This window comes from Bos taurus, chromosome 22 (assembly GCF_002263795.3).
Source record: "Bos taurus isolate L1 Dominette 01449 registration number 42190680 breed Hereford chromosome 22, ARS-UCD2.0, whole genome shotgun sequence".
In the NCBI taxonomy this organism is placed as follows: domain Eukaryota; kingdom Metazoa; phylum Chordata; class Mammalia; order Artiodactyla; family Bovidae; genus Bos; species Bos taurus.
The window spans coordinates 1,475,903-1,502,030 of NC_037349.1; the positions used below are offsets into that span (position 1 = coordinate 1,475,903).

At 38.6% G+C, this 26,128-nt stretch overlaps 1 protein-coding gene and 1 long non-coding RNA gene across 2 annotated transcripts in view; one reads left to right on the plus strand and one right to left on the minus strand.

Annotated features, from left to right (window-relative positions):
- Positions 1-6,813: 6,813 nt before the first annotated feature.
- Positions 6,814-26,128, minus strand: part of NEK10 (NIMA related kinase 10) — a 269,835-nt gene continuing 250,520 nt past the window's right edge. Inside the window, 4 exon segments of the mRNA XM_059879962.1 lie at positions 6,814-10,846; positions 17,243-17,298; positions 17,382-17,434; positions 20,246-20,354. Of these exon segments, the coding sequence (XP_059735945.1) occupies positions 10,798-10,846; positions 17,243-17,298; positions 17,382-17,434; positions 20,246-20,354 (267 nt within the window). The 3' untranslated portion in view covers positions 6,814-10,797.
- The window catches only part of LOC107131648 (uncharacterized), a 37,729-nt gene continuing 34,362 nt past the window's right edge, over positions 22,762-26,128 (plus strand). Inside the window, exon 1 of the long non-coding RNA XR_001494690.3 lies at positions 22,762-23,424. This is a non-coding gene — a long non-coding RNA (uncharacterized lncRNA). The remainder of the gene's footprint in view (positions 23,425-26,128) is intronic.

The window sequence follows — 26,128 nt, forward strand, 5'->3', positions numbered from 1 at the left end:
GTGAAGCCATCTGGACCTGGGCTTTTGTTTGCTTGAAGATTTCTGATTACTGTTTCAATTTCCGTGCTTGTGATGGGTCGTCTAAGATTTTCTATTTCTTCCTGGTTCAGTTTTGGAAAGTTGTACTATTCTAAGAATTTGTCCATTTCTTCCAAGTTGTCCATTTTATTAGTATATAATTGCTGATAGTAGTCTCTTATGATCCTTTGTATTTCTGTGTTATCTGTTGTGATCTCTCCATTTTCATTTTAAATTTATTGATTTGATTTCTCTCCCTTTATTTCTTGATGAGTCTGGCTAATGGTTTGTCTATTTCATTTATCCTCTCAAAGAACCAGCTTTTGGCTTTGTTGATTTTTGCTATGGTCTCTTTTGTTTCTTTTGCATTTATTTCTGCCCTAATTTTTAAGATTTCTTTCCTTCTACTAACCCTGGGGTTCTTCATTTCTTCCTTTTCTAGTTGCTTTAGGTGTAGAGTTAGGGTTTTTTTTTTTTTTACTTTTTTCTTATTTCTTGAGGTATGCGTGTATTGCTATGAACCTTCCCCTTAGCACTGCTTTTACAGTATCCCACAGGTTTTGGGTTGTTTTGTTTTTATTTTCATTCATTTCTATGCATATTTTGATTTCTATTTTGATTTCTTCTGTGATTTGTTGGTTATTCAGCAGCGTGTTGTTCAGCCTCCATATGTTGGAATTTTTAATAGTTTTTCTCCTGTAATTGAGATCTAATCTTACTGCATTGTGGTCAGAAAAGAAGCTTGGAATGCTTTCAATCTTTTTGAGTTTACCAAGGCTATATTTATGGCCCAGGATATGATCTATCTTGGAGAAGGTTCCGTGTGCGCTTGAGAAAAAGGTGAAATTCATTGTTTGGGGGTGAAATGTCCCATAGATATCAATTAGGTCTAATTGGTCTATTGTATCATTTAAAGTTTGTGTTTCCTTGTTAATTTTCTGTTTAGTTGATCTATCCATAGGCGTGAGTGGGGTATTAAAGTCTCCCACTATTATTGTGTTATTGTTAATTTCCCCTTTCATACTTGTTAGCATTTGACTTACATATTGTGGTGCTCCTATGTTGGGTGCATATATATTTATAATTGTTATATCTTCTTCTTGGATTGATCCTTTGATCATTATGTAGTGTCCTTCTTTGTCTCTTTTCACGGCCTTTGTTTTAAAGTCTATTTTATCTGATATGAATATTGCTACTCCTGCTTTCTTTTGGTCCCTATTTGCATGGAAAATATTTTTCCAGCCCTTCACTTTCAGTCTGTATGTGTCCCTTGTTTTGAGGTGGGTCTCTTGTAGACAACATATATAAGGGTCTTGTTTTTGTATCCATTCAGCCAGTCTTTGTCTTTTGGTTGGGGCATTCAACCCATTTACATTTAAGGTGATTATTGATAAGTATGATCCCATTACCATTTACCTTATTATTTTGGGTTCGAGTTTATACACCCTTTTTATGTTTCCTGTCTAGAGAAGATCCTTTAGCATTTGTTGGAGAGCTGGTTTGGTGGTGCTGAATTCTCTCAGCTTTTGCTTGTCTGTAAAGCTTTTGATTTCTCCTTCATATTTGAATGAGATCCTTGCTGGGTACAGTAATCAGGGCTGTAGGTTATTTTCTTACATCACTTTAAGTATGTCTTGCCATTCCCTCCTGGCCTGAAGAGTTTCTATTGAAAGATCAGCTGTTATCCTTATGGGAATCCCCTTGTGTGATATTTGTTGTTTTTCCCTTGCTGCTTTTAATATTTGTTCTTTGTATTTGATCTTTGTTAATTTGATTAATATGTGTCTTGGGGTGTTTCGCCTTGGGATTATCCTGTTTGGCCACTCTTGGACTTGGGTGATCATTTCCTTCCACATTTTAGGGAAGTTTTCAACTATTATCTCCTCAAGTATTTTCTCATGGTCTTTCTTTTTGTCTTCTTCTTCTGGGACTCCTATGATTCAAATGTTGGGGCATTAAACATTGTTCCAGAGGCCTCTGAGATTGTCCTCATTTCTTTTAATTCGTTTTTCTTTTTTCCCTCTCTGATTCATTTATTTCTACCATTCTATCTTCTACCTTACTAATCCTCTCTTCTGCCTCCATTATTCTACTATTTGTTCCCTCCAGAGTGTTTTTGATCTCATTTATTGCATTATTCACTATATATTGACTCTTTTTTATTTCTTCTAGGTCCTTGTTAAACCTTTCTTGCATCTTCTCAATCCTTGTCTCCAGGCTATTTATCTGTGATTCCATTTTGTTCAAGATTTTGGATCATTTTCACTACCACTATTCAAAATTCTTTATCTGGTAGATTCCTTATCTCTTCCTCTTTTGTTTGGTTTGGTGGGCATTTATCCTATCCCTTTACCTGCTGGGTAAAGGAGGTCTCTGTCTCTTCATCATGTTTATATTGCTGTGTTTGGGGTGGCCTTTCTGTATTCTGGCAGTTTGTGGAGTTGTCTTTATTGTGGAGTTTCCTCGCTGTGGGTGGGGCTGTACCGGTGGCTTGTCAAGGTTTCCTGGTTAGGGAAGCTTGCGTCGGTGTTCTGGTAGGTGGAGCTGGATTTCTTCTCTCTGGAGTGCAATGAAGTGTCCAGTAATGAGTTATGAGATGTCATTGGCTTTGGAGTGACTTGGGGCAGCCTGTATATTGAAGTTCAGGGCTGTGTTCCTGTGTTGCTGGAGAATTTGCGTGGTATGTCTTGCTCTGGAAATTGTCGGCCCTTGAGTGGTGCTTAGTTTCAGTGTAGGTATGGAGGCATTTGATGAGCTCCTGTCGATTAATGTTCTCTGGAATCAGGAGTTCTCTGGTGTTCTCAAGATTTGGACTTAAGCCTCCTGCTTCTGGTTTTCAGTCTTATTTTTACAGTAGCCTGAAGATTTCTCCATCTCTACAGCACCATTGATAAAACATCTAGGTTAAAGATGAAAAGTTTCTCCAAAGTGAGGGACACCCAGAGAGGTTCACAGAGTTACATGGAGAAGACAAGAGGGAGGAGGGAGATAGAGGTGACCCGGATGAGATGAGGTGGAATCGAAACAGGAGGGAGCAAGCTAGCCAGTAACCACTTCCTTACGTGTGCTCCACAGTCTGGAACTCTGAGAGATGTTCACGGAGTTGTACAGAGAAGAGAAGAGAAAGGAAGGAGACAGAGGTGGCTAGGAGGATAAAGGGTGGAATCCAAAGGAGAGAGACAGATGCAGCCAGTAATCAGTTCCCTAAGTGTTCTCTACCGTCCGGAACACACAAAGAGATTCACAGAGTTGGGTAGAGAAGAGAAGGGGGGAGGGAGGAGATAGAGGTGACCTGGTAGAGAAAAAGGAGAGTCCAAAGGGGGAGACAGCAGTCAAGCCAGTAATCTCGCTCCCAAGTAAAAATGGGTACTGAAGATTGGGTTCTTAAAGGTACAAAATTGATAACAAATACCACAAAGCAAAGATTAAAAATCTAGAGTAGAGGTTGGATTTTCAAAACTACAATATTAAAGAGAAAAAAAGTCATAAAAATTATAAAATATATATATGAAGTTTGCTTTAAAAAAATAGGGTCTCTTTTTTTTTTTTTGCAAAGTAATAGTAGGTTATAAAAATGAAAATTAAAGGAGTAATAGAGGACTTAAAAATTAAAAAACTAAAGAATGATAGTAAAAATAGTAAAAATATATCTAAGGCTTTCTCTGGTGTTGTGGGCAGCGTGGGGTCAGTTCAGTTTCAGATAGTTCCTTAATCCGGCTTATATTTCTCAAGATCTATAGGCTTCTTCCTATATATTCGGTACTAACTACAGGGTGTTAATCCATTGCACCTGTCACGTCCAAGGACAGGTGCAGTAGTGTTTTAGCTTCTTCTGTTTGCTGGTCTCTTCAGTGTCTAATTTCCGCCCTGACACAAGGGGGTGGTGGTGGACACTTTTTTAGGCCTGACTGCCCCGAGGGCAATCTGAGGGAACTAACTTGGGCTAGCAAACCAGACTGTGGGATAGCTACCACGTGAAAAGCCCTAACCTAAAACACCGCCAGACCCGCTCACAGAACAAAGGACTGAACAGAGCTAGCTGGCTGCAGACCATCCCCCTCCGGTGACAGGCAGCCAGAGCCGGAAGTGGGCAATTGCAGCCCCAGAGAGACATTATCTACCAAACTACAAGCAGGCTTTGTTGCTAACTAAGACTTCTTGGGATTCTGGATGGTCAACATCCGCCTGAGAAGGTGTGCCGGTTGTACACACAGAAAACCAAGCAGCAGGGAAGGGAGAGGCGATAAGTCGCAGCGACCGCACTCACTAAACACTGGTCACCTGAGCTGCTCGGACCTGGGAAGGGCACAAAACGCAGGTCCAACCGAGTCTGCGCCTCTGAGGACTACCCAAGTACCTGAACCTGAGCGGCTTAGACCTGAAGTGCACACAACCCAGGGCTGGCCTCAGACAGTTCCCAGCAGAGCAACCTAGAGCCTAAGCAGTGTAGACAGGGAAAGCACACACGCCGTGAGCGGGGGCAGGCCCAGTGTGGCCGAGTCAATGTGAGCACATGCCAGTGAGAGTGTTTCCTGGTGTTTGGAAACTTCTCTCTTTTTTAAGACTCCCTTCCTTGGATGGAGACATTACTATCATTCTTTATTTTTTTTAATTTTTAATTTTTAACATTTACTCAGCATTCAAATGTTCTTTTGATGAATTTGTGGGGGAGAAAGTGGTCTCCCTGTCCTATTGCTCAGCCATCTGAGGACCGCCTCCCCAACACAGAGAATTTAAATGACTTAAGTGAAAAAGCTGAGATTAAACTGGACCCATGAAAAAGGGAGTGGTAACCCATTCCAGTATTCTTGCCTGGAAAATTCCATGGACAGAGGAGCCTGCTGGGCTAAAGTCCATGGGCTCCCAAAGAGTCAGACATGACTGAGTGACTAACACTTTAACTTTTCTAACTGGATCCAGCACTTGACAACCACTTGTACTGCCTTTCTAACAAGTGAGACAATGCATGTGATTATGATTTTTACCCTAAGACAAACTGTAAAACTATGCTATGCTATGCTATGCTAAGTCACTTCAGTCGTGTCCGACTCTGTGTGACCCCATACACGGCAGCCCACCAGGCTCCCCCGTCCCTGGGATTCTCCAGGCAAGAACACTGGAGTGGGTTGCCGTTTCCTTCTCTAATGCATGAAAGTGAAAAGTGAAAGTGAAGTCCCTCAGTCGTGTCTGACTCTTAGCAACCCCATGGACTGCAGCCTACCAGGCTCCTCCATCCATGGGATTTTCCAGGCAAGAGTACTGGAGTGGGGTGCCATTGCCTTCTCCGAATTGTAAAACTAACCCACTGCAAACCGTAAGACAAAGTTCCTATGATTTCTCTTTTCACTCATATTTCCTCTCATCATAGGAGCCCAGGTCTAGTCTTAGACCTTGACTAACCTGAAGGATGATTAGAATTAAAAGACTGTCTTTTACATATGTATGGAAGAAACCATAGCATGTGTATGTGTGTGGGAATCCAGAAGAAAAGAAAAAACTAATGATGGAAAAAAAGGAAAAACAATCCAAAACAGGAATTGGCTATTTTGGACACAGAGCTTCCTGGCCCTTCTGTCAACTGCTCACCACCTGGTGACTCCCTGCTGAATGACAACAGGCACTGGGGAATCACTAGCCTTCTACTCACCCTCTGGCTTCTCAAAGTAGCTTTTATTGGGGGATCATCCCACCTCATCGAAAGGTTTCCTCTATGGTAAGTTGAGATTTCACTTCTGAGTACTTGCATTTATTCACCCCCCTCACTGTTAATGTTGGGTTCATCTATCCTTTCTGGATATAAGGTATCCCTGAACCACCTCTATTTCTTTCAAAATTCATGAGGTAAACACAGAGAACATGGAGGGCAAGGAAAGCTAAAATGTAATGCCATCTATAAGCCTAATGATTCTTTTTCAGAATCCTGACTCAACTTATACTTGAAATGTAGAACTAAATCATGGGTTAAGAATATTTTTTGAGACATTAGTATGACTTAAAGGTACTAAGGTCATAAAGCATTTTTTCCCTCTTGGTTTGTTATTTCTAGTTTGAACTTCTTTCTACTTGTTTGCAAAAACATCAGCTAATTTTTCATTGGTGAGTTCACCAGATTAATTCCAAGCATCCATTCAGGCTTGTTGATTACCTACCAAAATGGCAGTAACTTTCTATAAAGACAAAACTTCATCTTTGCTTAAGATGGGCTACTTTCAAATGTTAACATTTAAAGAATCACATATTTGCTATAATATACTTTCTCTATAATACACTTATGCTACCTCTGGGTACAGTGCAAAACTTCATACTGCAGAATGAAGAAAAGGAAGCTTTTCACATTTAGAGGAATAATATTGTTTTCAATTGAGAGTAGAGTTCATTTACTTTTAGCATAAAGCAATACACTGCATTTTAAAACTTTCACATTACTAGTTAATTGCTATATATGTATAGTAAAAAAAAAAAAAAAAAGACTAGCATACCTCACATACCAAGAATGCTATATGATTTTAGGATGTGTGACCTTCACCTTTACAGGCAATTATCGTTCATAGTCCCCGAGGGCATGTAAATTTGCAGTATCCACCAGTCACCCAGTCAGAGTCATAAAATATTTCCTGTCCCCCTTGCAAATTTCAAAACATCGTGGCAGGATTGTGATTAAACATAATAGTCATATTTACATCATGCAGTTTAACTGTAGTGACACACATAAGAATTTCTTTATCACAAAGTCGTTCCCCTGAGACCTTTGTGTCTTCCTATCAATATAGAAAATAGCATTCATAGGTGAGCACATTGTTAGCAGCATATTTCAATTGGAAAAATAATCCATCCAAAACTATGTAAATTTCTGCCAAAGCATACAATCTAAAAATATCATAAAGTCATATGTAAACTACACTTGCTATCCCATTTAGTTGTTGAACGTGAAGAATTTCATGTTTGGGTGGAATTTCATTCAAAGAGCCCTGGTTGACACACAGAAGTACTGGGCTTCCCTTGCTTGGGAGGCCTCTGCAGTTGTGTCTCCCACGTGCTGAGAAGCGGAGTCAGCGCTGATGCCCATGCTGGTCTCTCCTGTGAGTTCGGTGCTCATGAATACACACCATAAACAAAGTAAAGGCAAAAACAATAAAAGTAGCTTACATTTTTTTTTCCTGCCTTCATACAGAAGCTGAAGCCATTTCGAAAGGAATCCAGCATACTTGATATGCACGGTTCCTCACCATTTCAAACAGAGTCATAGCAATAAATATATTTTTCAATTCTGCATATCAAAAGGAATGATGTGGATTCTATGCATACTGATACTGATGAAATTCACTAAGCAATATTGTCACCATCACACATCTTAAATGTGAGTGGTAATTAATTGATGATATTGCTGGAATTGTACATAATTAACAGGTCCTATTTAGTTTTTGAACATCAAAATTCATAGTATTTATATTTAATAAATCATAGGTGGTATCTCTAGGAAGACTTTAACTGCAATCCAGTTCCAACATTTGGGTAAAATTCATAACAATGTTTCTTAATTAATTCTGTTTTAAGATGCCAAAACAGATGCACACACATCACCCAGAACCAGACAGATGTCCACACAAAACTCAGCAGCATTTTCCCAGAAGTTTTCTGAATGCATCCATGAGCTCTGGGTCTAGTGTCCATTTCATTATTCTCTGAAGAGCTCTAATTAAATATCACACATCTGAAAGTAGACAAAGTTAGCAAACAGCAAGCACATATGCCTCCTACAGCCACCTCCCTGAGAATGAAATATTCCGCTTTTAAAAATGAAATGACAATTTCAAGGACACATATTCAGGTAGACCTGGTGGATCAACACATAATGAACTGAAGTATTTGCATATAAAAATGACCTGAGAAGACTGATTCGATTCGTATTGTCTCATACAAATATTCAGTGAATATTAGATGAACTCACATGGATTTCGTTGCACAACATATCATTTTAAAATTATATAAAAAGAAGAGAAAAAATGTAAATGTAATCAGGAAAAGATTGAGACCTATTAAGTTCAAGTAACAATCTCTTTGCACTAAAAGACAGTTTAGACAGTCAAAACAGAAGGATGCTTCTCGTTTTTATTGGGAGAGGTCCTTCTTTGCTAACCTTACTGCTGAGATGTGGGCCCCTGCACAAAACGCTTGCTTCACAACTGTCTAACCTCTTAAAGTCTTGGTCTTGCACTGGGAGAATGCTGATTCAGTGACTGTGGTAGTTTAAGAATATACTATTTTGGCAAAAGAATGCATCTATCAGCTTAGAGTTGATGAGCCTAACACTGCTGTTGAAAAAGGCATTCATTTGCTTATTTTTGTTCATTCTCACTAACTTCTAGCATAATAAATGCCATTGTTATGATCTAGAAGAGTTAGTATGATAGAATATTTTGCTCCTTTTCTGGTCTATAAGGTCAACTATATGCATTTAAAAACCTTCAAATAAACAACTTCTCTTCTCTTACCAAGGTGTGACTTCCGAATACTAATCTTTTCTACACCTTTGTAGAAGGACTTTACGGTTCAAACTTTCACCCTACATCTTGGTTTATCTCTAGGTACTGACTTCTGTCACAATGAAAATTTATTCTTCTCTAGGCCTGTGCCTCTTGTACAACAAAGGCATGTGCCCATTCCATACCTGAAGAAAGAAAGAAAAAATAATTGTGCAGGTTCAAATTAAGCTGGAATAGAAATACAATTTGTTTCTGGTTTAAATCAACACTATCATAACCTTTTGATTTCATATGTAAATTTCACATGTGGATTAATTTGATTGAAAGCTAAAACTGAAATTTATCGCTGTATTCTCACTTATTACTGTTAATTACAGTGTCTTTGAAATTATGAATTTGGCTTAAAGAAAAGGATCATTGGCAATTTTCAAAGGCACTAGCTAAAGAAGAATTGGATATAATTTAAGTACTAAATACACTAATTGTAAAAATTATATGGAGTCACATTAAGAGATTTCCCCATACTATAGAAAAGATATTTGTGTTTCAACCACTGTACTAAATTTTATTTGATCACACTAAAAATATATCAATGTAAATAAGATAGAAAGGAAAGTGAAGTCACTCAGTTGTGTCCAACTCTATGTGACCCCATGGACTGTAGCCCACCAGGCTCCTCCGTCCATGGGATTTTCCAGGCAAGAGTACTGGAGTGGGGTGCCATTTCCTACTCCAGCGGATCTTCTCGACCCAGAGATTGAACCTGGGTCTTCCGCATTGCAGGCAGACTCTTTACCCTCTAAGCCACCAGGGAAGCTAGAATTAGAAGTAAAAAGCATAATTCCAGCTTTAGGTGACTAATTATTTAGATTTAAAACACTCCCTGAAGAGCTTCCTTTGTGGCCCAGTGGTTAAGAGACCACGTTGCAATGCAGGGGATACTGATTGGATTCCTAGTCCAAGAAGATCCCACGTGCCGCGGAGCAACTAAGCCCAGGAACCACAACTACTGAGTCTGCACTACAGAGCCAGTGAGCTGCAAGCACTGAAACTCCCGTGCCCTAGAGCCCAGGCCCTGCCACAAGAGAAGCCACCACCAGAGAAAGACTGAAGGCAGCAATGAAGACCCAGGACAGCCAGAAATAACTAAACAAATTGATTAACTTTTAAAAAATGCCTTAGTTAGAAGCACAGTCTGACTTGGTGATAATTTCTTGACATTACACCAGTTATAAGAAGTCAGTAGAAGAGACTTTTTAGCCCAGTAAGAATCTATAAGAATTTTCCCCATAAATTATCCCCACACAGGAATGGGACACTGTTTTGGCATTCTGAATTCTCTTTTCTAGAGACATCTCAATGAATAAAGAGGAAACATATTTTATTATATAACTTATTTTCATTTCAAATTCTCAAATAATAAAAACTTAAAAGCAATATAGGTAATTTTAGCTAGAGAGTTAGAATGTGGAATATTGCATCTGTTTCATAGACTCTATGACTCTTCAAAGTGCTCTAAGGACACTATGAGTGTGATTAGCAGCAAAGCATTAGCCTAATCTAAACCTCCGTCTTACCCCTACACACACACACACACACACACACACACACACACACACACTGTACATCCATACATTCTATTGGTCTAACTTAAATCTGACAACCTGACAGGTATTCCCAGAGGCTGTGCAAGGTCACAAATACTGTCCACACTATATCACGGTTCAAGATCACTAGCACCCACATGGTTAAGGGAAAAGCAATCCTTTCAGTAAAACAAACAAATAAAACTACACAATATTTCAATCACATATTCTGAATTTCTTTTACCATTAAAAAATTGATGGATACAGTGAATTACCCAATATTACTGTTCTGAGTTCTATAATTTTCTTTATCTAAAACTATACATAGAAAGCTAGATGCCTTTAAACATAGTTTTAGCAATTCTAAGTAAAAAGTATTTCTTTGAAAAAATATGTCATTTTTTTGTTTTCTTTTTAACTTGGAGGAAAGTCCTGCAAGGAGCGAGTTTTCTTCTCATAGGTGAATTCTGCAGCAGTTTCTCCCAGGAGTACACTGGAAGCCCCGCTATCCTGTATCTGTGTATCCCAAGGATGGAGCCTCGTAGCACTGGATCTCTAGAAAGAGGCCCTGCGGGCACTGTGGCATATTGGTCTTTTCTCTTCCATACTCTTGGAGTATCACCCAGTCCTTGGGCATCTTGCCAGTAGAGGCTTCAGTCCAGAACTTGACCTTCACTGGGAAAACCAGGTCCGTTTAAAGTGCAGCACGTTCATCTTTTGGTTGGATAATTCTTGGTCCCCCATGGATAGGAGTGATACCTAGAACATTCAGAAGTAGAAAGTGTTCTCTACAATCTCAAATATTTTAGTTCACACATTCAATTTCAAAAGCAGTAGCTCAGGTATACAAGTAAATAAATGAATAAAATGGTGATTCTAAGCATAAAATGGGGAGATTTTTAGAAAGCTGCCTTTTGCTTAAGTTCAGTGCTGACATTGTCTTTCTCAAATTATAAGTTTAATAGTAACTGATAACTCTATAGTGGAAAAATTAAAGCCTATCCCAAGTAGCTTGTACATTTAATGCCTATTTTAAAGCAAAGCAAGTTGAATCAATAATTTCTTTTTACCGCAACACATATTTCATTGTTAAAAAATAAAATATTAATGTGTGCTGTGCTGTGTTGGGCTCAGTCACTCAGTCATGTCCAAATATTGGTAATCCCATGGACTGTAGCCTGCCAGGACCTGAATGATATGCTCATTCTCTATTCACCCACAAAACTGAACAGTTTTACTCTCATAACAACAGTGATATAATTAAGGCAAGCTAGATGGTATCATTCTGGTGAGAAAGCTAAATATTAATGTGTGTAAAATATATTTTTGTGCAATATATTATACAAAGATGGGCACAATAAAGGACAGAAATGGTATGGATCTAACAGATGCAGAAGATATTAAGAAGAAGTGACAAGAATACATGGAAGACCTATACGAACAAAAAGATCTTAATGACCCAGATAATCAAGATAGTGTGACCACTCACCTAGAGCCAGACAACCTGGAGTATGAAGTTGAGTGTGCCTTAGGAAGCATTACTATGAACAAAGCTAGTGGAAGTGATGGAATTCCAGCTGAGCTATGTCAAATTCTAAAATATGATGTTGTGAAAGTACTGCATTCAATATGCCAGGAAATTTGGAAAATTCAGCAGTGGTCACAGTACTGGAAAAGGTCAGTTTTCATTCCAATCTAAAGAAGGGCAATGCCAAAGAATGTTCAAACTACCATACAATTGTGCTCATTTCACAATCTGGCAAGATAATGCTCAAAATCTTTCAAGCTAGGCTTCAACAGTACGTGAAACCAACAATTTCCAGATGTTCAAGCTGGGTTTAGAAAAGGCAGAGAAACCAGAGATCAAAATGCCAGCATCTTTTGGATCATAGAAAAAGGAAGAGAATTCTAGAAAAACATCTACTTCTGCTTCATTGACTATGCTAAAGTCTTTGAATGTGTGGATCACATCAAACTGCGGAAAATTCTTAAAAGAGATGGGAATACCAGACCACTTTACTTGCCTCCTGAGAAAACTGTTTGCAGGTCAAGAAGCAACAATTAGAACCAGACGTGGAACAACAGACTGGTTCAAAATTGGGAAAAGAATATATTAAGGCTTTATATTGTCACCCTGGTTATTTAGCTTACATGCAGAGTACATGATGCAAAATGCTGGGCTGAATGAATCAGAAGCTGGAATCAAGATTGCTGAGAGAAATATCAATAACCTAAGATATGAAGATAACACGACCCCAGAGGCAGAACGGGAAGAACTAAAGAGATGGGGAAAAATAGAAACAGTGACAGACTTTATTTTCTTGGACTCCAAAATCGCTGTAGACAGAGAATACAGTCATGAAATAGAAAGACACTTGCTAAGAAGAAAAGCTATGACAAACCTAGACAGTGTATTAAAAAGCAGAGACATCACTTTACTGACAAAGGTCTGTATAGTCAAAGCTATGATTTTTCCAGTAGTCATGTATGGATTGGACCATAAAGAAGGCTGAGTGCCAAAGAATTTATGCTTTCAGTGCAGGAGACCCAGGTTCAATCCCTGGGTTGGGAAGATCCCCTGGAGAAGGGAATGGCTACCCACTCCAGTATTCTTGCCTGGAGAATTCCATGGACATAGGAGACTGGTGGGCTACAGTCCATGGGGTTGCAAAGAGTTGGACATGACTGAGCGACCAACACTTTTCACTTTCACTTTTCAAGGCTGGCCCAGTTTGTTTTGACCTTGTTTTATTTTCATTGCACTCTCAACTCAGTCCTACTTCCCCTCCCCAAATCCCTCATTTGGGCTAGGGCTCCCTGTTGCTGTCTCTGTTATCTCTTTAACTAATGCAGCATGCTGTGCCTGAGACATTCTTCCTACCCTCTGCCCAAGAAGCCTCACCATTATTTAAACACTTCTATGTATCTTCCCCAAAGAGAGCTAGTAGCTAGATAATGGCCTTCTGAGACTTTCAGGTTGAGAATGGCATCTCTCTGTTTCTAACTAAACATGAACCCTGTAATCTAAGCTGCTACGTGCCATATCTTGGCTTAGTGCTTTAATTGCTGTCTGCATGCTTTGTAGACATATGTATAGGTCTGACTGACAGTCTTAAGTTGTAAACTTGAATAACACAGGGCTTATGTATGTAATTCTCTCTGTATGACAATTAACCAAGATCACTTAATAACATTTTGCAGTGGTGACCATGATGAAGATTAAGATGATGATAACAACAGCCGATCTGAGTAGATACTGGTGGAGTAGTTAAAACAATGTTTCATTTTTCAAACCACATTCTAAGGAAGGCTATCTTAACTTGTGTTCCAGGTAAAATATGAAGAATCACTAGGGTAAACAAGATAAACAGACTTCTTTCCTATAGCATATCTCAAAGTCTTCAATATAGTCATGTGTGTCAACATTCTCCCAAAACAGAAAAATGTACATTCAGGATTTCCCAAATATATTTGGTCATGAAACTTTATTTCTCAGGGAACAAATATTGTCATCTTTGATAATACTGCATGTTTACAAAACCTATTTGGGAAAAGAGACTCTACTGATTCTAAGTATTGGTTCTAATTACCTCTACATGTTCTGTGATATTTAGCACCCACTACCCTTTGAGTCAGGGTTTCCTTGATAGTTGGTAAAGAATCTAAGACCCCAGTTCAATTCCTGGGTCATGAAGATCCGCTAGAGAAGGGATAGGCTATCCACTCCAGTATTCTTGGCCTTCCCTTGTGGCTCAGATGGTAAAGAATCTGCCTGCAATTGGGCCCAGCTGGTAAAGAATCTGCCTGCGATGGGGGAGACCTGGCTTGGATCCCTGGGTTGGGAAGATCTCCTGGAGAAGGGAGAGGCTACCCACTCCAGTACTCTGGCCTGGGGAATTCCACGGACTGTATAGTTCATGGGGTTGCAGAGTCGCACACAACTGAGCTACTTTCACTCTCACCCTTTGACTATGGAAAAATCAGGACTGCCACAGCTAATTTGATTCATATTTGGAATTATGAGCACTTTCAGTTTATGAAGTGTTAGGTCTTTCCATGTGGAGCCTGACGTATTTCTTGGAAATTAATTGGGAATATCAGTAAACAAGTAATGGTGTTAAGCACAACTCAGGGTTATTTTTACTAGTAAAGCATGAAAACTCTTTCCCCCAATTATATATTCTATCACTGCTATTAGAAACTGAAAAGGGAGTATCATGGTTATACAGATTTCTGAGTGAATGATTCATTTTGATTTGGAGCATTTTAAGAAAATTTGATGTCATTTCCATCATATCTTGCTTTAACTTGATCATTTAAATATCTTTGTATTCTAGTCACAATTCCAAAAATAACCACAAATAACTTTTCACCTTTGTTATCAGGTATCTTAATATCTGGACTTCCCTGGTAGCTCACCTGGTAAAGAATCTGCCTGCAATGCAGGGGACCCCAGTTTGATTCCTGGGTCAGGAAGATCCCCTGGAGAAGGGATAGGATACCCACTCCCGTATTCTTGGGCATCCCTAGTGGCTCAGATGGCAAAGAATCCACCTGCAATGTGGGAGACCTGGATTCAGTCCCTGGGTTTGGAAGATCCCCTGGAGGAGGGAGTTGAAATTCACACCACTATTCCTTCCTGGAGAATCCCCATGGACAGAGAAGCCTGGTGGGCTGCAGTCCATGGGGTCTCAAAGAGTCGGACACAAGTGAGTGACTAAATACAGCATAGCATCTTATTGTCTATTTACCATAAGAAGAAAATCTACAATTTCTTTTAGTACAGGAATGTGTCTTTAGAAGTAGAAGTAATGCTTGATTTTTTAGAAAATTGTTTATTTATTTATTGGCTGTGCTGGTCTTCGTTGCTATACACAGACTTTCTCTAGTTGCGGCGAGTGGGGGCTACTCTCTAGTTGCGGTGTGCAGTGTTCTCATTGCGGTGGCTTCTCTGGTTGCAGAGCACAGGCTCCAGGGCATGTGGGCTTCAGTAGCTGTGGCAGGCAGGCTTAGTTGCCCTGTGGCATGGGGAGTCTTCCCAAGCCAGGGACTGAACCTGGGTTCCCTGCGTAGGTAGGCAGATTCACAACCGCTGGATCACCAGGAAAGTCCCAATGTTTCATTTTTTTAAAAACTTAATAATAGTAGAATTGAAAAGGATAAAAATAAATTTTAAAATAAGACTGAAATTATTCTAAAAAAAGAAAAGATAAGAGCTCTTGTAAGAGCTTTCCTAAGTTCCTGACACACCTGGTTTTTCATTATATTTAGTTGACTTCCTACAAAAATTTGAAGTATTCATTGCCCATGATCCTGAGTCTTTGAGAAAATGCAGATTTAAAAAGTGATTAGTATAACTTTTGCCCCATTACAAGCCGAGGGCACTTGAAATAATAAGCTGCCAAGCGTAAAGAATGGAGACATTTGTATTATCCATGGAAGGCTGGGTGTACTCAGATCAAGAGGAAAGAAAGAAAATTCAAAATCCCTCCAGAGATGGGAGGAGGTGAGTGATTATGGATATGGTGATTTCTATCAACAGTATACCTTTGGTAAATAAGAATAACTCATCATTTCTCTGCAGTTTCAAATCATAACAGATCTAAATGTACAAAGATAGTATTTTGGAAATATATTATCAAGCCAAAAGAGCAAGCAGGTGAATAATTTTATCTGTGATTCACAGAGCAATTCATTGAAACAGGGAGGGAAAAAAGGTTGGAGACTGAACCTCAAAAATGAATCTAATTTCCATATAATCATCTTGATAGTATGTTCTTGAGACCTCTTTCTCTTTCCATGGCTAACAGTTATCTTTGGGGAAGATTTCTAGAATAATTTAAATAGTGGTCACCAGATAGCTTCATTAGCTAGACAGGAAGGCAGTTCATCCAGGTAGAAAGGGCTAGTTAGGGAAAATAAACTCCAGAGAACCATGCCTCCTAAAGCAGTTTTGGTCATATAGGACATGTAAGTGGTTACTCATGGTCCAATGTGGTGATTCTGTTATGAGTGGCCAGCTCATGTACAGCAGACAAATTCAGGGTCCATACCCCCACATTCAAAGTACTTCAGTACACCCGTGGCAGATTCATATTGATGTATGGCAAAACCAATACAATATTGTAAACTAATTAGCCTCCAATTAAAATAAATAAATTTATATTTTAAAAAAAGTACTTCAAACATGACAACCTGGTGCCCAATTCCCAACACCTGAATTTCTTTTCCTGAGGATTTCTCTGACCTCTAGAATCTACTGTCTCCACCTTTACAGAAGGCCAGAAATGCCAGGTAACTAACATCTCCTGGGGGAAAAGTACTCAGAAAATGACTAACAGAAATTAGAGATAAATACCAGCCCAGCTTCCTCAGTCCACGAGTGGGAGAACTGAAGCACATGTTCCCCACTGGCTCTCAGATTTCCGCAGTGTGATCAAGCTCCACATACCACAATGGTAACTTGCTTGAAAACGAAGGCTTTGTTGAATTATTTCTTCAATCCCCTAGCAGAGTTTCTTGGGATTGCCTCTCAAATAAACTAACTGTACTCAAATCTTTTTGCCCGAAACTGTGCCCAACAGTAAAACTGCAGAAATCCAGAGCTGAATGAAATTGATAGAGTATATTTTTAGAGCACCAATGATGATTATTTTAGAAGATAACACACAGCCCCAGTAAATTGAAGTTTCTTATTTAGGGTAAGCAAAAAGGAACACATAACAACAAATCCTTCTCCCACAAACATTTCTTAAATTCACCAGAAGTGATTCTTTGTTTAGGTGGATTTTCCCCCTTGCATTCTATACAAATAATGGATAGGTTTTAGTTATGGAAATTTGAGTTTACAGCTCTTCCAATATGGGACAAATGTTTAATTTTTTTGAAATGTAGAAATACTTTTCGATTTCATTATGTTCATTTTTTATGGGAGTAAATTACTACTAAGCTATCACTCTTTTCCAACTAAGAATACAGCAGCTGCACCCATACAAAAGATGGGGAACATACATTCTACCCACGGTTGTATCATTCTGAGCCAAGCTATTTTACAAAAGTGTTTAAAATAAAAGGTGGGGGTGGGACCTCTGGAATCAAGGCTAGAGAAATTAAATCCAGTGTTCTATATTGAACTTTCACATTTCTAGATCTCACCTGTTAGAAGTAAAATTGTAATAGCCACTTTCCTCTAAGACTTCTTCAATCACAGTCTAAAGTTGAAAAAAAAAATCAGGTTAGTATTGAATTAAAAACAACAAAATAAAATCATTCAGAGGCAGTGCAAAAACCTCACCTGCATCTGTTCATATGTTATCCCCTCCTCCAAATCAAAGCTAGAGGGTAGACCTGGAAACAGATAAATTATGAAAAGTCTGACATTTGGTTCATGTTTTCTTCAGTTGTACTGGCAATTAGAACTCATGTGTAATGAAAACAGGTCAGTTCCTTAGTGATGAAAATTAGTACTTACAAACACATTCTAAATTATCTTGGCTTTTAGGGTGGTGATCACAAAATAATACACAAGATTTACAGGAATTGCTCATGGTGTAAATTGGCCAATTAAGTTAGGGGTGTGTGTGTGTGTTAAGGACAGGTGAAAAGTGATTCTAAGCATAAATTTCCTGATAAGCAAAAAAAAAAAAAAAAAATTTAGAAACTCTCCTCAATCCATCAGCAAAAAGAGTAGATATGTTCTAGAAAGAGAATAAATTCTCAGAGGAAGGCAGAAATAGCCAGTGGACTATGTCAAAGATCTGACCATTTCCTATGGTTTCCCAGTAGGAAAATACATTTGAAATTGGAGGATAATAATTCTTTTGAGGTTTGGCATGAGTATGATACACCAGCACGTTGACCTACCCCAACACCACCCAAAGTAATGTTGACCAGTTTCCACTCCAGTCAATCCACACTTACTCATGTGGACGCCTGGGAGTTCCCCTGCCACTTAGGAGAGAGAAAAGTGATTGAAGATTAAGAGGATGCATGAAGATGTGAGTCCTGGCAGCTTGGTTTTCAAGTCCAGCTTAGAGGCATTGCCCAAAGTGCTCCTTGGTTCTGCTCTCTTTGCTTTTGCCCTTCTGCCATGACAAGGGACACAGCTGGTCTGCTCTGGGACGAGGCGTCCAGCTTCTGGAACAGCCTGTCAACTCCCTCTCAGGCCACTGAGAGATTTTCAGCAGAGCTCCTCACTCAGCAGGTCTGCTGTGGTAAGAAGTCTGGCCTGTGACTGACCAACATGCCCTGAAGGATGCTTGTAAAAGCAGATGACTTCAGTTAGTATGATCATCTCTAGGCCCATCCATGTTGCTGTAAATGGCAATATTTTATTCCTCTTTATAAGTAATATCCCATTGTATGTATGTATGCATATGTATATATATATATATACATGTACATATATGTATGCTGGTGATGGACAGGGAGGCCTGGCGTGCTGCAATTCATGGGTTTGCAAAGAGTCGGACACGACTGAGCGACTGAACTGAACTGATATATATATATACCATATCATACTAAATTAAGTAAGTCAGAAACACAAATTTTATATACCACTTATATGTGGAATCTAAAAAATAATACAAATGAACTTATTTACAAAACAGAAACAGACTCATAGACATACAAAACAAGCCTCTGGTTACCAAAGGGGAAAGAAAGGGGGATGTATTAGGCATATGGGATTAATAGATACATAGTGACCCAGTGTTAGTCACTGGTCATGCCTGACTCTTTGCGACCCATGAACTGCAGCCCGCCAGGCTCCTCTGTCTGTGGCATTTTCCAGGCAAGGATACTGGAGCGGTTTGCCATTTCCTTCTCCAGGGGATCTTCCCAACCTAGGGATAGAACCTGGGTCTCCTGCACTGCAGGAGATTCTTAACCTCCTGCAGTTAATTTTTAACTGCAGATTCTTAACCAGCTGAGCTACCAGGGAAGCTCCCATACATGCTACTATATAAAAAGAATAATAATGATTTACTGCATAGCACTGGGATATTCCGTATCTCGTAATAACTTTTAATGGAAAAGGAAAAGAATCTGAAAAGATTATATATATATATATCTGAACCACTTTTATATATCCCTGAAAATAATGCAATATTATAAATTAACTGTAGTTCAATTAAAAATAAATAAAAGCAAAAAATTTTAGATAACAGTTTATTTTGATCTTAGAGATTTCTCAGGGACTATTTTAAATGAAATTCTACCAACCCAGGTTAGCTTTATCCCAGGAGTCCAAGACTTAGGGCAAGTTTGATAATTAACACAGGACATGATTTGCCTAAATTAGGCAACAACAAAAGCACAGCAGACTTGAAGATTCTTTTTGCCTAAGGAAATGGAAAGTTTTCATTTAACCATATAAGCCTCATGTCTGTCTGCCCTACTGAGAGATATAACTATAGTTTACAGGGATTCAAAAATTACTTAGGAATTCTGTAATCTTGGAGTAGCTTGCAGATCTCTTCTGGAGGTCAAATATCCCAAGAAGGTCCTTATGCTGAGTCCCTATATACTGGCTAAGCATATTTTTATATAGTTACACTGATCCTTCCTATAATCCTAAAATGTAGGTATCATTTTTATTCCCATTTTATAGGAAAAAACCTGGGATTCAATGAGGTCAAATAATTTTCTCAAGATCAGTTACTAAGTGGTTTACCTGAGATTTGAATGTAGGCATCCAGGTTTACAGAATACGTGCTTTTAATCCCTACGTTATATTGCCTCCCTACGTGAAATTTTTACACACACACATACACACAAATCAAATACATATGATTTGGATTCTTCAGATGAGTTTCAAATTTTCTGTTTTATTCAAATTCTTTATATCTGCTTTTTATGTCCCTGGATGCTTTGGGCATTTGATTTCCCATCATCAGATACAAAGAAATTCAATTTACCCACACAGATTCTGTTCGCTTATGGTATTAATAAATGATGGAGGAAGCTGTCACAAGTGGGTAAAATAACTCTGAGGGAATTTCTAGATTCCTACTGTATGTCCCTTCCAACTATCACTGCAGATAATCAAAATAAGCTCTCTTTTCATTGTAAGTTGAAGATAACCTTGTAAGGATAGCTATTGATCCAAATAACCTATTCCTTCATGAAAGCCAGATTTCCTGTGTTGAAGACTGTTACCTGTTGGGTCATTTGAGGACAGGCTCTTTCCACCCAATGAATGATGCAATAAGTGGTAATCTGCTGTGAAAAAGTTGGGTTCAATTGGTTCTGGAGATCCTTGAGATAACTGAAATAGAAAAGGCAAAATTACCTCTTTTTTCACATTCAGAGTCACATGACATGAAACCTCTGTATGTGTCTCTGCTCAGAAAAGTTAGTGCTCTTCAGCTGTCAATCCCTGTCTACAGATAAAGACCCACCTTCTTCCTTTCAAAATAACTTATAAATTAGGGGCAGGCAAATTACAGTGAAAGCAAGCAGACAATTCCTGGTAACGTGAAAAAAAATACTCTATAGCTTTATGAGAACAAAATAAAAACATAGAAAAATAATGGCATGGGCCTGGGGTATCAGAATGTTATTTTTATCAGGCATAGGAGGAAAAAGCTACAATCATTTGACAAAACATTATTTTTAGCTCAAATCATCCCTTTTTATGTATATGCTTTGAATAATGCCTTTGTGTTTGATCAAAGCAAACATGTTTCTTAACACATTTTCCTAAATTACCATTAATTTTCATCTCCAAACATTAATTCCCAACACTGTAAAGGGAAAAGCAATTCACTAAATGTCAGAACTTACTGTTCCAATTATTTAATACCCTTTTGTAAAGCTGAACTTGTTAAATGGAACTTTCAAAATCATTTCACCTTTAATTCCAACCAGCACTTGAGCTGGCCAACTTTTTGTGCCTATGTAAAACAACATATTTTCAACATGTTGATTCATAGTAATAAACCAGAAACAAAAGGCACAATTTAGACTATGCAATAGTATTTACCTTGTATTCACAAACTCTCTCCATGAATTAAAATATATCACTGTTCAATCACTTGAAAAAATCTTTTGGCAGTTCACAAATAGGTTCACTCTTGAGCCAACAATCCCAGTCTTGGCTATACTCACATGAGAGAAATGAGTACTTCTGTTCATCAAAAGACATGTACAAGAATGTTCATAGCATATTTATTCATAATAATAAAAAACTGGAAAAACCTCAATGTCCATGGACAGAGGACAGATAAATATATTGTGGTGTGCTTATCCAATGGAATTTTGTCAAACATGAAAAATAACATGCTATGAATATGCACAGCAAGATGGATAAGTGTTGAGAAAATAAGCCAGACACAAAAGGATATACAGTGTATATCTTCACTTACACATATTTGCACAGCCAAAACATCTAACCAATGGTGACAGAGATCAGGACAATGAGTACCTTGTAGCAGGTGGGGTTTGACTGGGAAAGGTGGGCAGGAGCCTTCTTCTCGACTGGAAATGTGCTATGTATTAATGCGGTTGGTTGTCACGTGGGTGAGTATATAGGTAAAAGTTCATGGAGCTGTATATGTACTTCACTGTATACATTTTGCATTTTATTGTGGTGGTGGTGCCGTTGTTCAGTCGCTGAGTCATGTCTGACTCTTTGTGACTCCGTGGACTATAGCAAGCCAGGCTCCTCTGTCCTCCACTATTTCTGAGTTTGCTCAGATTCATGTCCATTGAGCCAATGATGTTATATTACCATCTCACCCTCTGCCAAACGCTTCTCCTTTTGCCTTCAATGTTTCCCAGCATCAGGGTTTTTTCAAATGAGTTGGCTCTTCGCATCAGGTGATCAAAGTATTGGAGATTCAGCTTCAGCAACAGCCCTTCCAATGCATATTCAAGATTGGATTTCCTTTAGGATTGACTGGTTTGATCTCCCTGAAGTCCAAGAGACTCTCAAGAGTCCCTTGCATTTTATATCTTAATATAAACATGCTGTATTAACAACTGATAATGATTCCATTAATGTGCATTGGATATTTATAAATACAAATCATTTTTGAGTTTTCCAGTTTCTATATTGACAATAAATGCTACATTTTAGAAAAACATGTGAATCATCCTTTTTCAATCTTAGAAATTTATTTTCCCTACTTTAGTGACAACTGATAAAATTAATAACTACCTGTTATAACAGTGTAATGAAGGAAGATTTGATGGTTACTCACTTAATAAATGTCTCATCAGTGCTGTTAGGAGGCAATGTAGATAGTCTTAAGCATTCTGTAGTTCTTTTATTCAAGCTAGTAGATTACTTCAACTGAACTTCTTAATATGCCTTGTAATGCTGAAAATGCAGAGAAGGCACCCCACTCCAGTACTCTTGCCTGGAAAATCCCATGGATGGAGGAGCCTGGTAGGCTGCAGTCCATGGGGTCACTAGGAGTCGGACACGACTGAAGCGACTTAGCAGCAGCAGCAGCAATGCTGAAAATGATTTCCTGGTATTATCTTCCAAGTGACTTCAGATGGAATTGTTTTCCATATGGCTGAGCATAGAAGTAATTTGGCTGCCTGGAATTTTCATCCCAAATATTTCTTAGAAAGCTTATTTAAAGTCTACTTAATTATTAAGTAAATACCTTGGAATCCTAAAGATTTCACAGGAGGAAGATGCTTAAAGCTGCACAGTAGTATATGTGAATTGTGGCCTGTAGAGGTCGAGAGTCATTTTAAGATGACTGGACATGTCTTTATCATTGATTTAAACCTTGAAGAAAGCATTTCAGGTTTCCAGTGCCTGTGTCACACTAACTGTCTCCTTCAGCCTAAGAACTGTGAATTCTCAAAAGGATGGGCCCATGGAAGAAGCCAAGGACTAAAATTCCTTAGGCTTGTGTTTGAGCCCCAGATACATTTATTTTTAATCTAGAAACTTTCCAGAACTTCTTTTTGCAGTTTACTATTTTGACATATACTCTTTCAGCAAATCTTTTTTGCCCCTTACTATGTTGTGATGTGAGAAGGTTTTACAAATCAGAGATGTAAACCTTTCAATTCACATACAATATGATCTTCCCAGCTTGTTAGCACCATGCAGGGCAACATAGAGGACACAGAATTCATCTGGCCTTCATGAGACTTGCAACTGAACTGGGAAAACAGACTAATGTACATAAAACAATGGGGCAATGAATTAAATAATGAAGTATGAAATGGGGCGGTGAGACCTAAGTTTACACAAACAAAGATGCCTTGTGAAGACCAGTATGGTTTTCAGAAGATCTGGAGAAGAAACACTAAAGCTGAACCACAAAGGCTGGATTTGGGTTGGATGCAAGGAAACCAAGTGATCATTCCAGGTGAGAGGAACTTGACGGCAAAGGCTGGGCATATTAATGGCAAGTGATAAAGGGTTATGACATTAGGCCATGTTATGGAGGCACTGCTTATTTAAGATGAAGAGAGGAAAATGAGTGCTATTCATTAATTCAGAGATTATTCTTTATTTAATTTTTTTCATTTTTAAACTAAAAAAATGTTTGCTGTGGGTTTGTCATATATAGCTTTTATTATGTTGAGGTATGTTCCTTCTATTCCTGCTTTCTGGGGGGTTTTTATCATAAATGGATGCTGAATTTTGTCAAAGGCTTTCTCTGCATCTATTGAGATAATCATATGGCTTTTATTTTTCCATTTGTTAATGTGGTGTATTACACTGATTGATTAGCGGATATTGAAGAATCCTTGCATCCCTGGGATAAAGCCCATTTGGTCATGATGTTATTGGATTCTGATTGCTAGAATTTTGTTAAGGATTTTTGCATCTATGTTCATCAGTGATATTAGCCTGTAGTTTTCTTTTTTTGTGGGATCTTTGTCAGGTTTTGGTATTAGGGTGATGGTGGCCTCATAGAATGAGTTTGGAAGTTTACCTTCCTCTGCAATTTTCTGGAAGAGTTTGAGTAGGATAGGTGTTAGCTCTTCTCTAAATTTTTGGTAGAATTCATCTGTGAAGCCATCTGGTCCTGGGCTTTTGTTTGCTGGAAGATTTCTGATTACTGTTTCAATTTCCATGTTTGTGGTGGGTCTGTTAAGATTTTCTATTTCTTCCTGATTCAGGTTTGGAAAGTTGTACTGTTCTAAGAATTTGTCCATTTCTTCCAAGTTGTCCATTTTATTGGTATATAATTGCTGATAGTAGTCTCTTATGATCCTTTGAATTTCTGTGTTGTCTGTTGTGATCTGCCGGGAGCCACCACGGGAGATCCCACCCATGACAAAGGTCATGCAGAGAGAACCTGACAGGCAAAGGCAGATCAGGCCTCAAGGGACCCCCTGGATCTGCTCGAGCATCTACCCCAAAACCAGAATCTGTCTGTCTTACTATTTTGTGCCTTTCACCAACTCTTCTGACATTAACAGGAGGCTATCCCCGATCACCTTTCTCCGGAAAAAGTCAACTTAGGGCTTTAGTTAATAAGTCTCCTGGGCATGAAAGGAATATTTCTATTTTAATCCCTCTGTTGGCATTCTAGCTTGCCTGACAGGTTTATCCATACTCTTGCAATTAACACACATGATTGTTCACAACTCCCCAACCTTGAAAGACATGGGAAGCCAAAACATTCTAAAAGTCCTAATGAGCATAGAGTTCTTTAAGGGGTGAAAAATTATTAGAATAGATAGTACTGGTAAAGGGCTTCATTATTGGGCCAATGCTTGCTGCCAAGTGCCCATATCCCTTATCCACTGTGCACCTGGGAGTACATTGGTTAACACAGTTGGAATGTGAGAAAAACAAGCAGCAGCCTTGGAATTAACCACATCAGACCTTTGATCTAATTGGTTCTTTCTTTGTTGTAACTTACTGCACCTTTGCTCACTGAGAATGTAACTCTGTTTAGTACTTTCTGAGGCTGACATAGATTAGAAATATAAAGAAAAAACACTTCAAGGGAAAATAAGTTTTCTGGTTGAGCAGCCTTTATCAAAAAAGGGTCTAAAATGTCCACAGCCTCCAAGGCCAGAAGATAATGTACACAACATTGTTTATGGGAAAGGTATGCAGAAAAAAATCCTGGTTTTGATAAAGACAAAACAGATGTAATGTTTGGGCTGACTCTGTATGACTTTGCATCTTTCATTTCCCTTTATGTACAAGTCAGGGTATAAAAGTTCCTTTTGAAAATAAAGTTATGGGCCTCGCTCACCGAAGCTTGGTCTCCCCGTGTTGTTCTTTTTTCCCTTTTCTCTCCTTTTCTCTCCCTGTTCTTCTTTCAGGATGACTCCTTGGAACACAGGAGCTTTATTGGCTTTCTGTGTTAATCAAGGAAGGTCAAGGCTCTGTTCTCTCTGCTTTGCTATCCTTTCACCTATACCGTCATCCTGAGGGTACCCCTGGATCCTGCTGGGGCTGGACCCTGGCAGTAATCTCTCCATTTTCATTTCTAATATTATTGATTTGATCTTTTTCCCTTTGTTTCTTGATGAGGCTGGCTAATGGTTTGTCTATTTTATTTATCCTCTCAAAGAACCAGCTTTTGGCTTCGTTGATTTTTGCTATGGTCTCTTTTGTTTCTTTTGCATTTATTTCTGCCCTAATTTTTAAGATTTCTTTCCTTCTACTAACCCTGGGGTTCTTCATTTCTTCCTTTTCTAGTTGCTTTAGGTGTAGAGTTAGGTTATTTATTTGACTTTTTTCTTGTTTCTTGAGGTATGCTTGTATTGCTATGAATCTTCCCCTTAGCACTGCTTTTACAGTGTCCCACAGGTTTGGGGCTGTTATGTTTTCATTTTCATTCGTTTCTATGCATATTTTGATTTCTTATGCAATTTGTTGGTTATTCAGCAGCGTGTTGTTCAGCCTCCATATGCTGGAATTTTTAATAGTTTTTCTCCTGTAATTACGATCTAATCTTACTGCATTGTGGTCAGAAAAGATGCTTGGAATGATTTCAATTTTTTTGAATTTACCAAGGCTAGATTTATGGCCCAGGATGTGATCTATCCTAGAGAAGGTTCTTGTTGTGCTTGAGAAAAAGGTGAAATTCATTGTTTTGGGGT